The 17740-nt window shown below is 45.2% G+C and overlaps 1 protein-coding gene across 1 annotated transcript in view; it reads left to right on the top strand.

Annotated features, from left to right (window-relative positions):
- LOC140895267 (uncharacterized) overlaps positions 1–12044 on the top strand; it is a 154900-nt gene extending 142856 nt beyond the window's left edge. Inside the window, exons 9-11 of the mRNA XM_073304714.1 lie at positions 7834–7975; positions 8610–9192; positions 11961–12044. Of these exons, the coding sequence (XP_073160815.1) occupies positions 7834–7975; positions 8610–9192; positions 11961–12044 (809 nt within the window). The remainder of the gene's footprint in view (positions 1–7833; positions 7976–8609; positions 9193–11960) is intronic.
- The last annotated feature ends 5696 nt before the right edge of the window (positions 12045–17740 follow it).

The following is a 17740-nucleotide window of genomic DNA, read 5'->3' as shown; positions in this document are numbered from 1 at the left end:
ACCTTTCATCCACCCCTCCTCGAAATATTTATCCGTATTTAGATGCCCTATCTGATCTTGTTCGTAAAGCCCGCCACCGTGCAGTGCAACTCACTGGCACTGATTTAGTTGCCATTGTGCTCCCCTTGTCCCGTACTGAATTTGACTCTTTGTGCCACACCTCCTTGGCCTGGCAGGTTGCTCTTTGTGATTATGTGGGAGAGATTTCTTACAATCCTCCAAAAGATCCTCGGTTGGTTATTACCCAAAAGGTGCCCCTAGTTGTTCATCGTCTTAGCCGCTCTCAACCCATTGTTTCTGCTGTCACTCTTTTTACTGATGGCTCTCCCCACCGAGGTGTAGTCACTTTTCAGTTGGGTGACCCCCCTCGTTGGCATTCTCGTTTTACACTGCCTCAGCGTTCTGCACAGCGTTCAGAATTAGCTGCTGTTATTTTGGCCTTTCAACTTTTTGCTGATTGTCCCTTTAATTTAATTGTGGATACCCATTATGTTTATCAGGTAATTGATCATTTACCCCTTGCCCTCATTACCCCTCAGGTTGATGCAGACCTCCTTTGCCTGTTTTTGTCTTTGCAGCACCTTCTTGCCACTCGTCATTTCCCTTACTTTGTTGCTCATATTCGCAGTCATACCCCTCTGCCTGGGCCACTCACTGAGGGCAATGCCCACGCCAATCGTGCGGTGCGTGGTCAGGTAAATTCCCTTTTTTCTGACCCCATTGAAAGCCATGCCTTTTTTCATCAGTCTGCCTCTGTTTTGGCCCGGCAGTTTCACATTCCTGCTGATCATGCACGTTCCATTGTTCGTTCCTGCCCCCACTGTGCTGCTGCTGCTCCTACTTTTTCTTATGCCGTTAACCCCCGAGGTACCGCAGCAAATCAGCTGTGGCAAATGGATGTTACTCATGTGCCACAATTCCGCCCCTATTCATTTTTACATGTTTCCGTTGATACTTATTCAGGCTTTCTTTGGGCAACCCCACAACGTGGGGAAGCCACTAACAAAGTTATTCACCATTTGCTGGCCTGCTTTTCTGTTATGGGTCGCCCCTGCCAAATTAAAACAGATAATGGCCCAGCCTACTGCTCTGCAGCCCTCTTCACCTTTTGTGCCCGCTGGGACGTCCGTCTTAAACACGGAATCCCTTATAATTCCACGGGCCAAGCCATTGTTGAACGTGCCAATCGCACACTCAAAACCTTGCTAGATAAACAATTAAAACAAGGGGAGCTGCGTCTCCGAACCTTAGGAGACATTCAACAACAAATGCATATCCTCTTGTTTACTTTAAATAATTTAACACTGAATGCAGATCAGCAGACCCCTGCAGATCGGCATTTTCACAAATCTGAGGTACTGAAAAGACCGCGTGTCTTTTACCATCAGCTGCCTGATCCACAGTGGCTGGGCCCAGTACCTCTAATCACTTGGGGTCGGGGATATGCTGCTGTGTCTCTCCCTGCAGGACCGCTGTGGGTTCCAGCTCGGTGTGTGCGACCGGCACTTAAACAACATGGCATGGCACCAGGGGCTGTCGAATCCCATACCAGAGTTTCAGCTGACCTTGGAGGAGACCGCGTTGCCCCCCGAGTCGACAACGACGGGACGGAAACGGAGGAGGCGTAGTGTCCCAAACCGGCCCGTGACATGGGGAGCAGTAAAAGCATTGGTCGCCGCGGCCCAACGAAGACTGGCAGCAGATCAACAGCCAGAGACTCCTGAGACTTTGTTTGTGGCGATTCTCGCCCAAATCACTGCTAATTCTGTGATGATTGTGTGCCTTTTGTGCCTGCTATTTCCTGTAGGGGTTGGCTCGGAAGCGCTTCCCCCGTTACGAGCCCGAATGACATATAACATATGGGAAAGATTGGCTTCAATAGCAAATGTTACCCACTTTTGTCTATCTAATTCTGTAGCAGCCGGAGATTTGTTAGGTACATGCCTTATTCCAGTATGTCATCACCCTGAGGAGATGGAGAATAAGACACTGTTCTCTGCTTATGCGAATCTTTCCTCCCAGTACTCTAGCATGGCTAATTGGGGCCCGGCCAACTATACTCTGCCTCGCACGGCTATATCCTTTCACACACCGTACCCGGCCGGAGCTCACAATGTCACCTGTGCGCGTGTAGTTAACTGCACTAGTACAAAGGTGCCCTTGGGCTGTCGAAAAATTTCTCAACCCCTTTTAAATTGTTCCCATGCTGTTAATGTTTCATATAATTATGGCCATATCATCCTACCATCAGGATGGTTTTTTACTTGCGGTTCACGCACCTTTAATTATATTCCTGCAAATTTAAGTGATGGCACCCTTTGCTGTCTTAGTAGAATGACACTTAAATTGCCTTTTGCTGGTCAAAATCGTAGTAAAAGAAGTGTACCCCTTTCAGATGATTGTATTGCAGATGTTGAGCTTTTTAGTCGTGCTGAGTATACTGCCTTAGCGGCCTCTATTGTTGGGGTCCCCGCGCTTGCTATGTATTCCGCCAGAACTTTAAATAACCTGGCATGCTTTGCAGCAAAGGCAATTAATACAACATCCCAGGCTATTGCCTTACTTAACACAGAACAACACGAATTAAGGGATGCAATTTTGGATAACAGAGCAGCCATTGATTTTCTGCTCCTGAAACACCATCTAGGCTGCTCCACATTTCAGCACATGTGTTGCTTTAATTTAACTGATAATAGTCGCTCCATAGAAACTAGACTGGCTGAATTGGCCAGTTTTACAACACACATACGCCAAGATCTGGGGTTTGAGGGGTTTTGGAATTGGCTTACAGGTTGGCTGCCCTCTCTAGAATGGCTGCGACAGCTTTTTGGTTATGCTGTGTTTGTAATCATTGGGCTTATTTTTTGCTGCTGCTGTGTACAATGTATTCCTTCCTTGTTAAGACTTTGTAAAATTTCGCCCTGGAAAGCTCCCCAGGTTATGTCCTTGTCTGTCTGGGAGTTAAATAGCATGACAAAACAAATTGACGGCTACCATGAGATGGCCAAATATCATTAAATAAAAAACGGGGGGATGAAGGGTTCATGTTTAGCTATTCCACCTGGAAGCAGGCAGGGCACACCCTGACTGTTCTGTAGAAGCAATGCACACATTGCTCTATCCAAGGACAAGGGCTAGATATGAACCATGAGAACTTGATTGTTGGGACAGCAACTGTGGGAGGCTTTCTTAGCCTGGGCTCAAGGCCTGAGAACCAGGATTGTAGTAGATAAAGGATGGCAAATAAGTATATTAATCAACGTCATACATTCCTTTGTGTATCTTTTTGCGGTAGCAGTGTGTAATGCTTAGGGGGGAGAAATATAATAAAAGGAGAAGGTGGAAGGCGGGGGGGCAGAACAGCCCATCTCAGCTGACCAGCCTGCTTGCTTGCATAAAGCTGTGTTCTGTCTCATCATTGAACCGCCACATGTAGGAATATCAGGAGGGCCAAATCGTACCTGGAGCTGCAGCTAGCAAGAGATGTCAAGAGTAACAAGAAGGGTTTCTTCAGGTATGTTGGCAACAAGAAGAAAGCCAAGGAAAGTGTGGGCCCCTTACTGAATGAGGGAGGCAACCTAGTGACAGAGGATGTGGAAAAAGCTAATGTACTCAATGCTTTTTTTGCCTCTGTCTTCACGAACAAGGTCAGCTCCCAGACTGCTGCGCTGGGCATCACAAAATGGGGAAGAGACGGCCAGCCCTCTGTGGAGATGGAGGTGGTTAGGGACTATTTAGAAAAGCTGGACGTGCACAAGTCCATGGGGCCAGACGAGTTGCATCCGAGAGTGCTGAAGGAATTGGAGGCTGTGATTGCAGAGCCATTGGCCATTATCTTTGAAAACTCGTGGCGAACCGGGGAAGTCCCGGATGACTGGAAAAAGGCTAATGTAGTGCCAATCTTTAAAAAAGGGAAGAAGGAGGATCCTGGGAACTACAGGCCAGTCAGCCTCACCTCAGTCCCTGGAAAAATCATGGAGCAGGTCCTCAAAGAATCAATCCTGAAGCACTTGCATGAGAGGAAAGTGATCAGGAACAGCCAGCGTGGATTCACCAAGGGAAGGTCATGCCTGACTAATCTAATCGCCTTTTATGATGAGATTACTGGTTCTGTGGATGAAGGGAAAGCAGTGGATGTATTGTTTCTTGACTTTAGCAAAGCTGTTGACACGGTCTCCCACAGTATTCTTGTCAGCAAGTTAAGGAAGTATGGGCTGGATGAATGCACTATAAGGTGGGTAGATAGCTGGCTAGATTGTCGGGCTCAACGGGTAGTGATCAATGGCTCCATGTCTAGTTGGCAGCCGGTGTCAAGTGGAGTGCCCCAGGGGTCTGTTCTGGGGCCAGTTTTGTTCAATATCTTCATAAATGATCTGGAGGATGGTGTGGATTGCACTCTCAGCAAATTTGTGGATGATACTAAACTGGGAGGAGTGGTAGATACGCTGGAGGGGAGGGATAGGATACAGAAGGACCTAGACAAATTGGAGGATTGGGCCAAAAGAAATCTGATGAGGTTCAATAAGGATAAGTGCAGGGTCCTGCACTTAGGACGGAAGAATCCAATGCACCGCTACAGACTAGGGGCCGAATGGCTAGGCAGCAGTTCTGCGGAAAAGGACCTAGGGGTGACAGTGGATGAGAAGCTGGATATGAGTCAGCAGTGTGCCCTTGTTGCCAAGAAGGCCAATGGCATTTTGGGATGTATAAGTAGGGGCATAGCGAGCAGATCGAGGGACGTGATCATTCCCCTCTATTCGACATTGGTGAGGCCTCATCTGGAGTACTGTGTCCAGTTTTGGGCCCCACACTACAAGAAGGATGTGGATAAATTGGAGAGAGTCCAGCGAAGGGCAACAAAAATGATTAGGGGTCTAGAACACATGACTTATGAGGAGAGGCTGAGGGAGCTGGGATTGTTTAGCCTGCAGAAGAGAAGAATGAGGGGGGACTTGATAGCTGCTTTCAACTACCTGAAAGGGGGTTCCAAAGAGGGTGGCTCTAGACTGTTCTCAATGGTAGCAGATGACAGAACGAGGAGTAATGGTCTCAAGTTGCAGTGGGGGAGGTTTAGATTGGATATTAGGAAAAACTTTTTCACTATGAGGGTGGTGAAACACTGGAATGCGTTATCTAGGGAGGTGGTAGAATCTCCTTCCTTAGAGGTTTTTAAGGTCAGGCTTGACAAAGCCCTGGCTGGGATGATTTAACTGGGAATTGGTCCTGCTTCGAGCAGGGGGTTGGACTAGATGACCTTCTGGGGTCCCTTCCAACCCTGATATTCTATGATTCTATGATATCCTAAGGCTGTCCACATGCCCACCCATCATGACCCACCCATTCCCAGATCTCCTAACCCACCCTGAGCTCACTCCACCTCACGGCCTGTGTTTGGATTGGCATTGGAAATAGAATGCTCATGCTCCGCCTCGGTCCAGGAGATCATTAACCAAAGCAGAAAAGATTTGACCAGAGCATGCTACCAGGCTAAGTGGCATAATTTCTCAAGTTGGATGCATCACCACCACCAGTCCCTCGGCACAGTAGGCATTTCAGTTAGCCTCGACTGTCTCCTTGCCCTAACATCAGGCTAGCCTTTAGTTCCCTTTGTGTACACCTAGCAGCGATTAGTGCCTTCCTTCCCTGGATGGAGGGACGCTCTAGCTTCATGCACCCGACTACAGTACGCTTTATGAAAGTCTTGATCAGGACTTTCCCACCAGTCATCAAATCCATACCTCAATGGAGCATTAGCCTCATCCTGTCAACCCTCACAGGCCCATCCTTCAAACCCATGGCAACATGTGCCATGACCCACCTGTCCATGAAAGTGGCATTCTTCATAGACATCCCTTTGGCCAGAGGGGTCAGTGAACTCTCGGCGATGATGGCACACCCACCTTACATAGTATTCCGTAAAGAGAGGGTCTTCCTCCAGGTACACCCCAAATTCCTCCCCAGGATTGTGTCTGAATTCCATACCAACCAATCAATTCACTTACCTCTATTTTTTCCAAAACCTCATGCTTTTTCTGGGGACAAGAAATTGCACTCCCTTGACATCAGATGTGACCCAGTGTTCTACCTGCAGAGAACCAAACCCATTAGAAACCTCTGAGGTTCTTTGTCGCCATGGTGGAAAGTCAAGGGGCCAAGCCATATCCTCGCAGGGAATTTCTAAGTGGGTCTTAAGATGAGTATTAGAATACTATATGACTGCAAACCTCCTCCTCCTCGGGTGTTACAGCTCACTCCAGGCAAACACAAGCAGCCTCCACGGCATCCTTATCAGGGCATCCTATTGCAGGACATTTGCGAAGCCACAATTTGGTGATCAGTCCACATGTTTATGGCTTACTATACCCTGACTCAAGTAGCACTGCAGATGCATCAGTAGGAGCAGTTTCCTCTTATCCACCTCTGCACTGATCACTGCTCGCAAATCACCCACTTGTGGAATACACGTAGGGACCAGCACTTGAAGAAGAAGAGGTTATTTACTGTAACTTGAGGTTCTTCAAGATGTGTAGTCCCTATCTGTATTCCAAGCCCCCTCTCCCTTCCCCTCTGCTGCAGACTCACTTGTATTGTGGTAAGAGGAGGAACTGGAGAGGCGTTGACCCACACCGCCCCTTATGCCCTCGGTTGGAAGCACAAGGGAAGGTATCATAGAATCATAGACTATCAGGGTTGGAAGGGACCTCAGGAGGTCAACTAGTCCAACCCCCTGCTCAAAGCAGGACCAATCCCCAATTTTTGCCCCAGATCCCTGAATGGTCCCCTTAAGGATTGAGCTCACAACCCGGGGTTTAGCAGGCCAATGCTCAAACCACTGAGCTAGCCCTCCCCCCTGCAGGTACTGCACATGTGCAGGTCAATGGACACTACTTAGAAAAAATTCCAGACCCAGGCATATGACACACGTGTGCCCACATGTGGAATCCAGATAGGGACCGCACATCTCAAAGAGCCTCCCCTTACAGTAAGTAGCCTCTTCTTATACAAGTGTAACTTCCCAAAGAGTGCCTCTGAGTATGAGCTAAACCAGGTAGTTATACTGGCATAACTATGGTGGTACAGTCAGACTGGTATAGTTATGCTGGTAAATTTCCACATCTAGACAAGCTCTGAATTCCGACTTGCAGCAGCCCATGTTAGTTTAGTCCTAACCTCCTATCCAGAAACTGCCCGTTAAGCTGCGCTGTGTTTCTGTGGTGTAAACAGACATCCACTAGGAATCTGACTGAACCTTCTGAAATCACTCATTTGTGATCCAGGTTTGATTTGACCACAGCCCTCCAGATATGAAAAGCTAACGGACAAACATGTCACACCACCAAGACTCAAACATCCCAAAGTCACAGAGAAAATTCATAGGAACATAGGAATAGCCAGACTGGATCACCCCTGAAGTGCATGTAGCCCAGTATCTTGGCCAGCACCAGATGCTTCTGATAGGCAATTGTGTGGTAATCTGCCCAATGAAGGTCTCATTCTCATCCCTAGTAGTTATAGGTTGGTTTAAACCCTGAAACATGAGGTTTTATGTCCTATCTGAGGTTTTATATCCCAATGCTGATCCCAGGCAAAGAACCCAGGACCAGTAAGGATTTCCTTTAACATTATACACTTTGCCAACTAAGGCCAGTGTGTGGCTATACAAGTCTCACTGTAAAGGGTTTGCCTGCATGGTTTGTGAGTTGGACCGTGACGTGGTTCTGCAGATCTCTGTTGGTAATTTTTTTCTGGATGTAATAGACAGGAGCAGGCTGAGGGCTATTTCTTGCTGCATTTTGCTGAGCTTAGACTGCTGTCCTCTTCTGTTTGCCCTAGTGATGAAAACCAGAGAGAGCGGAATGACCATTTTCAGGCTGCTGACAAAGAAAGGAGGCTGGGTCTGGGTCCAAGCGAATGCGAGGCTGGTGTATAAAGGAGGCCAACCGGACTGTATCATTTCCAGGCAGCGGGCCCTGTCGTAAGTGTCCCTGCAGATGGCAAGCGTGAAATCCTGCCCCATTGAAGTCAATGACAAAACTCTTACTCAGTTCACTCAAGTCAGGATTTCACCCCACAGCACCCATTTCCTCAGGGCTTGGACAAAATCACCTGCCTCGCTGAAATGCAGCTGTGTTGAAATTGTTCCTTGTCACAAGCCGCAAAGATGGCATCCAAGTTTCCCCAAAGTTTAGGGGTCTTCAGATCTGGGGCAGGTCTCTAGAACGTAGTCTGGAAAACTGTCCGGTGTTCTGCAGGTCAGACCAGCTGCTCATAATGGTCCCTTGTGGTCTTAACATCTGTAAAACCAAAACCTATAAAAAACAGAGCTATGTAAGCCACACTGACACTCGGCACAACCTCTGGCTCCATTTATCTGAGTTGGGAGCATTTCCCATTTCAGAGCAAGCCAGACAACAAAGCAACTTGTCCAACCCCATCCCCCAAAAACAAACCACCACCCCCCAATTGTAGGGTTTTAAATAGATAAAACACCCAGACTGATGCCAACTTGTTGGCTCTTGTCTCACTATCTAGCAGCTGTTTTTTGCCCAGCCCTGTGTATTTCATTGTCTTGTCACCCTCTTCTTAATGTCCCATTCATATACCTGCAGGAATGAAGAAGGAGAGGAGCATTTGTGCAAGCGGAGCCTGCAGCTGCCTTTTCACTTTGCCATGGGTGAAGCAGTCCTGTATGAAAACAATCCACCAGGGTTCCTGGACTCCTTGCACACCAAGAAGGTCTCAAAGGCAAAGAGAGACACCCCTGTGGGGCAGGGTTCAATAGATTCCAACTTGCTCCTAGGGGCCATGATGAACCAAGACAAATCCGTATACATCTCACATGCCGATAATATGCCACAGTTCTCCCTGGCAGATATTGTTGATGTGCTGGAAGAGCCATGGCTGGATTACGGAAACAAGAGAACTGTCAAAGAGAATGACTCACTTCTAGCCGTCATTGAAACACTCTTTGAAAAGAGCAATGTGGATGGTGACATCTCTAAGACTCTGCAGAGCCTGGAAATGGATGACCTGGAATTAAAGCAATGGGAGGAGATCTTGCGCAAGATGGACACCAAGGAGCCTGTGGCCCAGGCTTTCCAGGAGAGGCTGAATGATGAGGTGACCTCCTGTGTGGAGGAGATATTGTTTAAAAATGATAATGGAAAGAATCTGGGGTCCCCATGGTATGATGTGACGACTTCATCTCAGGCCCTTATTCAACAAATTCCTCTGGAACAAATTCCACAAAGCACTCAGCTAAACAGACTTCAAAACCAGCTTGTCAATAATAGGAAATGCAATCAGCAAAGCAATCCTCTGGTGAATTGTCACCATTTCTGGGGGACTAATTCAGCAGCCTCTACACCATCTGGATTCCAAAATCCAATGTATACTCCACAGCAAAATTCACTAGACCATGATCCTCAGGGTCCTTTAGTCACCAATATGTCCCAGGATATCACTTCTAAACCAGAAAAGCAAGCACCTTTTGATCAAGCAAATTTGCTAAGTGGGAATATACTAAGTACCTTGGGTTCCAATAACCAGTGAACTACGGAAATTAATCTAACAAATCCTGTACAGGTATTTCAGCCAAAGGCTCCTGCATCAGTTTCCTGGGGGAATGTTATTCCTAAAAATCAGATACATCAGGGCTCAACTCTGATTGACTCAAATCATCCAGCTCCATTAAAAATTAAATTCACAAGAGAGTCATTGGCCAGACCCATTGGTTTCAATGAATCCAGTCATCAGTTTCAATCAGAATAATTCTCCAAGAGGTGACTCGTTAGATGTTTGGAAATCTGACACTCCAAATCAGCTGGGAATCAAATCAATGGAGATAGAGTCACAAACTCTACTGGCAACTAACCAACAGAATCTTTTTGGATCACAAGTAACAAATCCATGGATTTCTTCATTACACTAACTAGGGCATGCAAGAATTCAGCATAATGCAGGTGTCTCCAGTGCAAGCTCTACAGAATGAAATAGCTGGTTCTCTTGTGCAAAAATCTAGTCCATTAGAAGCTGGCCACCTGTCTGGAAGTCATTCCTTTCCCCAACATACATCTTCGCATGGACCTCACTTAATGCCACATTTTTACAATAAAGAGCAGCAGCAGATGCTTCAGAACAAACAGTTGTCAACACAGCAGCAGCAACTGATGCAAGCAAGGATGCATCCTCAAGCTCATTGCAGGCCAACTCAAATGCAACACAATGGACTTCCACTGGCCAGCTGCTTGGAGCCAAGTAGCTGGTGTCACACTTGCTCCCGGGTGGGAAACCAGCAAATGGACAATGTTCTTGAAAACTCATTGAAGTCCTTATCATGTAGCATGTTATCTAGTAATGTCATGTTAGCTTCATGGGAATATGAGAACAGTGGCTTATCCTTTGAAAATGATGTTACATTTCCTAAAGCCACTCACGTGACATCCCTTCCCCAGCAACAAAATACCATGCCCTGTCATGGCGAGAGCAATCCAAAACTGTGTAACTACCAAAGGCATAAGGAACCCATTCTGAGTTCCTCAGTGACTCCTCCCATGGAAGCTGGTTTGAGAGGATTTTTCTACCAGTTGGAACCAAATTTTCCTCCCATGTTATTAACAGATAGGAAAATGAAGAGTCAGCAGCAGCTCTTCACTTACAATATTTAAGTTCAAGGTGAGGTGAGGGGGGCATATGTTAAGGTGTGAAAACTGGACAGACACAAGAACAACCAAGCTGTGCATGTTAAGTGATAAGCTGAGACATATGAACATTATATAAGGTTTGGTTTTGTAATTATTGTAGTTATATCAACACAATGCAGATGGATTTTGAATATGTGCAGATTCATTTTGAAATTTGCAACTGAGAGCCGAAAGCTTCCAACCCATTGAGGAAGGAAAATGTCTGGTATATCAGTATTGTTCTATAAAAATGGCTTTAAAAATGCAAACAAGCCCACTTTTTACCTTAACAATGCCATTTCAGCATATTCTTCTTCACAACCCTTTACACAGACAGCGTTCAAAGCAGTATTTGAAAAGTCTATTATAATAACAATCCTTGAGCCAATAGCACAAACTATTTTTGGCCTACGAGCCAAATTTTGAGAAGTGGCTAGAATGTAGGCCATGCTTACAGGATGGGGGAATGCTATCCTGGGAAGCAGTGACTCTGAAAAAGATTTAGGGCTATGGTAGATAATCAGCTGAACATGAGCTCTCAGTGTGATGCTGTGGCCAATGGAGCTAATGTGATCCTGGGGTGAATAAAAGGGGAAATCTTGAGTCGGAGTAAAGAGGTTATTTTACCTCTATATTTGGCATGAGTGCAACTGCTGCTGAATACTGTGTCCAGTTCTGGCACTCACAATTCAAGAAAGATGCTGGTAAATTAGAGAGGGTTTAGAGAAGAGCCATGAGAATGATTTTAAAGGATTAGAAACCATACCTTATGGTGATAGACTCAAGGAGCTCAATCTATTTAGCAGACCAAAGAGAAGGTTAAGGGATAACTTGATCACAGTGTATAAGTACCTACATGAGGAATAAATATTTGATAATGGGTTCTTCAGTCTAGCAGAGAAAGGTATAACACGATCCAATGTCTAGAAGTTGAAGCTAAGACAAATTCAGACTGGAAATAAGGTGTAAATTGTTAATGGTGAGAGTAATAAACCACTGGAACAATTTACTGAAGGTCGTGGTTGGATCCTCCATCGCTGACCATTTTGAAATTGAGATTGGACATTTTTCTAAAAGTTCTGCTCTACGAATTATTTTGGGGACATTCTCTGGCATGTGTTATACAGGAGGTTGGACTAGATGATCACAATGATGCTTCTGGCCTTGGAATTTCTGAATCCTCCCCTTTCATCACTCTACTGAGATGCTGATGGCACTGCTTCTCCTTTTTTCCTTGCCTGATTGTGATTCTAACTCATCTCTCCTTTTTCTGCTCAGCAGTCTCACCAAAATGAAGAGAATGCCTCCGTGGAATTTACTCCTACAATCACTAAGGACTGTGTGGGTTTCTCCAAGTACTGAGAGCGAATGTAGCAATAGAGAAAGAAAAGACCCTGCTCCCAGCTGTGGACTGATTTCATGGCCTTGGATTGGCAAGCCTTTTTTTTTTTCTTTTACTGATGATGTGTGAATATTTCCATATTATTATAATTGTTGCAGCTGGAGGCTTTTTCTAAGTGAACACACACACACTCCTGAGACACTCTCCTGTAGGTTCCACAGAGACGGACTTGAACGCTCAGGCATTTTGTACTGACGAAGCTATAACCCTCTCAACCAGTTGTCTTCTGCTCATTCTTCTGAGCAGAACCAAGGAGAATTAAGCACCAATAATTAGGGTTGGATTAGGCACTAAAGTAACTGAGCCACAATAAGCTTTAAAAAATCAGGAACAAGTACTTGGAGTTTCCAATGAGTTTTCCAGGTCAGGTAATTAACAAGACAAAGGACACAGATGTCAAAAAGTGGCTGAGATGCTGCAATAGAAATTCCATAAGACTCTGTCCGATCTCCGGCTTGAACACTATGGCCCAGCGTTCTAATTAAAGGGGGAGAAGATATGGTTGCAGTCTTTGCAAGCATTATTTGTTCATTTGCTCTTGTCCATTGGGAAGTCGTGTGTGATACCATCTGGATAATGAATGGGGGCACTTCTAAATCCAAACAGCATCTACCCTTCGAGTGACTGTACATGACTAAATGACTGAAATCAACCCAAGCGTATCAGTGCTAACAAAAATGCCTATATGCCCGTTACTGACTTATTTTACTTTTCCGGCGGGTTCTCAAATTTCCTTGCACCATGATCCCCTTCTGACAACAAAAATTACTATACAATCCCAGGAATGGGGACCAAAGCCTGACCCCGCCCAAGCCCCACTGCCCTGGATGGGGGGCCAAAGCCTGAGCCCCACCACTCCAGGTGCTGGGGTCAGGGAGGGGCAAAGCTGAAGCCCAAGAGCTTCAGCCCCAGGCAGGGGGCCTGTAACCTGAGCCCCGTCGGCCAGAGCTGAAGCCCTCAAGCTTCGGCTTTGGCCCAGGGCGATGGGACTCAGGCTTCAGCCCTGGGCCCCAGCAAATCTAAGACAGCCCTGATGACCCCATTAAAATGGGGTCACGACCCACAGTTTGAGAACCACTGCTTTACCTGTACTGGCCATACAGTTGTTTTCCCCACATAAATATAGCGAAGGCTTATGGTAACTTTTCTATGTACTATTCTGACTTATTTGTCAAAAGCCATGAGAGTCAATAGATAGGGTAAGCTGCATATTGTGTTGTCTTATATTTTATGCAGTATCAATGACTTTGGTGAAGTTGCACAAGTTGTAGTTCATCCCAGAATTTGGCTCAGTTTTTATATAAGGACACTGGGCCAGATTCTCCTTGTTTCCCCAACCCAAACCCATTGAAAAGTAAATGGGAGAAGGATTTAGCTCAATGTGTTATTTGCTGGTGTGTGATGTTCTATACAGTGGCTGGGTGCTGCCAAATCCCTGAACCTGATTGGAATATAGTTGACTTAGAGCCATTGCTCCATGTGGCTGCTTCAACACCCTATCTAATCATTCCATATAAATATATAATGTGTGGCATTATGATGTGGCAGGGGATAATTATCAATGTAGCAATGTGCTATTGCCTGGCAACAGGCTTATTTGTATACTAATGTGTGTTTTATTTGTCTATCCCTATCTGCCTACAAGATACTTGAGCATATCGCCTTAGCCCCTATTAGGGCGTGCAGAGAAAATACCATATTGAATACTGTATACATTTGTAACTTATCCCTCTGGGATTCCAATTGAACTCAACTAGTGACTCAGAAGGCTCATACAGAGCAATCTACAATCAGGGATTGAGTGCATGTCTTTTTGATCACTCAGCTCAGGAAGATTTTACCCAATCCGAATTCATTTTCAATGACCCACCAAAGGATTTTTTTGTTTTTCCCCCCTTGCCTTTTTCTAGTTATGAAATATGGAATCTTAAAGCCAGGTGTCACTTAGTTCAACAGTTTATATTTTTGGCATGTGTCATAAATATAAAGGGAAGGGTAAACCCCTTTGAAATCCCTCCTGGCCAGGGGAAAGCTCCTCTCACCTGTAAAGGGTTAAGAAGCTAAAGGTAACCTCGCTGGCACCTGACCAAAATGACCAATGAGGAGACAAGATACTTTCAAAAGCTGGGAGGAGGGAGAGAAACAAAGGGTCTGTGTCTGTCTGTATGCTGGGTCTTTGCCGGGGATAGACTAGGGAGTCTTAGAACTTTTAGTAAGTAATCTAGCTAGGTATGTGTTAGATTATGATTTCTTTAAATGGCTGAGAAAAGAATTGTGCTGAATAGAATAACTATTTCTGTCTGTGTATCTTTTTTGTAACTTAAGGTTTTGCCTAGAGGGGTTCTCTATGTTTTTGAATCTAATTACCCTGTAAGATATCTACCATCCTGATTTTACAGGGGGGATTTCTTTATTTCTATTTACTTCTATTTTTTATTAAAAGTTTTCTTGTAAAAAACTGAATGCTTTTTCATTGTTCTCAGATCCAAGGGTTTGGGTCTGTGGTCACCTATGCAAATTGATGAGGCTTTTTATCCAACATTTCCCAGGAAAGGGGGGGGTGCAAGTGTTGGGAGGATTGTTCATTGTTCTTAAGATCCAAGGGTCTGGGTCTGTAGTCACCTAGGCAAATTGGTGAGGCTTTTTACCAAACCTTGTTCAGGAAGTGGTGTGCAAGGTTTTGGGAAGTATTTTGGGGGGAAGGACGCATCCAAACAGCTCTTCCCCAGTAACCAGTATTAGTTTGGTGGTGGTAGCGGCCAGTCCAAGGACAACGGGTGGAATATTTTGTACCTTGGGGAAGTTTTGACCTAAGCTGGTAAAGATAAGCTTAGGAGGTTTTTCATGCAGGTCCCCACATCTGTACCCTAGAGTTCAGAGTGGGGGAGGAACCTTGACAGCATGTCATTGATTATTCATTATATCAAACTTCTGGATTTTCACAAAACTTAATACATTAGTGCCTTCACTAGGGTTCTGCCCCCAAGCAAAGTTATCTATGTCCCAGTACAAATCTGTTGTCCTTTTTCTGGCCCCAGTTCACCAAACAAATTACCCACACGCTAAAGTTAAGCATGTGTTTGTCTGACCTCAGTACGACATAAGCACCTAATTAACTTCAGCATGTGCTTAGCTCCATCTCTCTTTAGAAAAGAACTTAAATGCTTTGCTCAGCCAAGTCCTCTGTATTTAAATGGAGCCACAATGACCCAACTACTGTAAGTTAAGTGGGAAAAATATTGGGAAGTTTTGTGTATGTTTGGGCTGGTCAAAAATTTTCTGTCGAACTGTTTTTGATGGAAAATTGGGGTTTTGACAAAATTCAGCTTTACATTGAAAGTGTTTTGCTTTCCATTGAAATTTTTGATTTTTCATTGAATAACCAAATGCCAAACAAATGAAAAGTTTTCAGATTTTGGCCAAAAATTGAAATATTTTATTCAGCAGTACCTTATGGGAGTTGTAATTTGGGTGACTCATGTCTCCATTCTCCTCTATGGACTATGCTCCCCAGCCAGATTTTATCACCCATGATGCACCATGCCCATGAGCCTCCCATGATGTATCCTGGGTAATGTAGTCCAACCAGGGAGCCAGGCCTGTAGAGGAGAATGGGAACACCAGGTACCAGAACTACAGTTCCCAGGAGACACCACGGTGGCATTTCTAAATGGAAATATTTGGGGAGTTGATTTTTACACCAAAAAGTCAAAATATTTCATACTTTGAGTTTACTTACAATTCCTAAATTCACCCTCCCCTTGGCAGGTCAAAGCTGTGTCAAGGGTCTGACTCCCTCCCCGCGGTGTGTGTGTGCCTACCTCCCTTTACTACTAATAGGAACGATGTCAGTTTTGCCAAAGCACTCAGCATTGGGCAAACTCTGCTCCTATTGAAGCCAACAGGAGAAGAGTTAGGGCAGTCCGGACTTTGGGGACGTGCTTTGTAGAGTGCTGTAAAGTCTTGCCCTCTAGCTGCCCCAGGTAGACCCTACTGGTGTGAACTAAAAGATATCTAGTTTGCATTAACATAGTTCCATACTAAGCACTTTTTAAAACCCTTCCTTCCTTGTACACCCCATGGCTTTGTCTATACATAATAGTTGTACCACCAACTATGCCAGTCTAGTTAAAGCAATACAATGCCCCTAGTGTGGGTGTAGTTATACCAGTATGAGCACATTTATAACTTCATCAACAGCAGAGGTTGGACTGGTGTAACTCCTTGGTATAAAAATCAGCCCCCTAGTTGACATAACAATCTTGACACAGTACAAAAACTGTGTGGTGCAAATCTAAGAGAAGAATAGAACCCTAAATTCTGTAGGAGTTACAATGAAGACAATACCTCTTTTAATTAAAAGTTCTGTTCATCACCCTATTGCAGCACACGTGTGCAGCCAGAAAGAGACTGTACTGTTGATCAGGGTTCAGAGAAGATACTTTCTGTGTATCCAGTGCCTAGCTCTGTTACTTATGTCTTGCTCTATATATGTTATATATATTCATATGTATATGAAATGTTGGGGTATACTTTGATTATTTTATGCTTCATGATTTCCTTGCATGTTGCAGGGAGATGGATGAAATTTGGAGAAAAAATGTTAACCTACTTTGTTATACATTAAAATGCAGTTTGCTTTTTGTTGTTGGTTCAAAGCATTCACAAGAGAGGTGCATGACTGAGAAATGCCAGAGAGACTGAGCTGTGGTTCCAAGGAGCTGCTTGTTTTGTTAATATCCAATGAGTCCAGTTAGCAGGTATCCATTTACTTCACCAAATACTGAAATCATTAGACCTATTAAATTGACCCCTGGTGGATCGATCACCGTGTGTTGATCCCCTCATAAGTGGAGACAAGCCATCAGTTGGCAAGTCCATTGATCATGCATAGCCCCAAAGAATCCAACCCCCATCCCATAGCTGTGTTCATTTTTCCAGTGCTAACAAATAAAAAGTAATCAAGATTTAAGCTACGTCAATCCAGTCAACAGCTATGACTCTGGATACTCACAAGGAACAGATTTGTTGTGCGTGAAGGGGCCAGGCCAAGAGCGTCCTTTGGCGCACCATAAAGGATGAAGCAATGGTGAGGCCAGGCTGCAATGCGGGAAGAGGATACAAAAAGCATATGCAGAGCTTCCATCTTCTCTTGGTAGCTTTTCCTGCTATGTTACAGCTTTCCCACCACTTGTGAGGAGTATGTTACACTCTGAGGCTGCCTTCATGCTGTGTCACTCCAGTGAGATGAGACCGTCCCCTCTCCTTTCACTCCCCATAGCTGGGTATGATAAGGACGAAAGAGGGACTTCCCCACTCCAGCATGGAGGGTGGTGCCAGCACAGTCAATGCTGACCCTCAGCCCTCCTCTCCAAGACCCTGTGAAGGCCCCTGGGAGTCCAGGAGGCAGCAGGAAAAGGTGGCAGAGACAGGGCAGGTAGAGGGTGGGCACCCGTTGCCCTTCCTCCAGCCACTGGTACAGCATGATGGTACATTATGTGTTGCCACCCTGGCAGACTCAGGAGCAACTGTGACTAGGGAGCTAGGGGGTCCAAGGGAAGCCAAATGCCAGGATCGTGTGCCCATTGTACACACGTGCAGATGAATACAAGTATGGAGAGCTGTGAATTAAGGACCACAGAGTACTGGGTGCAGA

The sequence above is a fragment of the Lepidochelys kempii genome, chromosome 11, assembly GCF_965140265.1.
Source record: "Lepidochelys kempii isolate rLepKem1 chromosome 11, rLepKem1.hap2, whole genome shotgun sequence".
NCBI classification, from domain to species: Eukaryota; Metazoa; Chordata; order Testudines; family Cheloniidae; genus Lepidochelys; species Lepidochelys kempii.
This window is presented reverse-complemented; position numbering and strand designations above follow the sequence as displayed.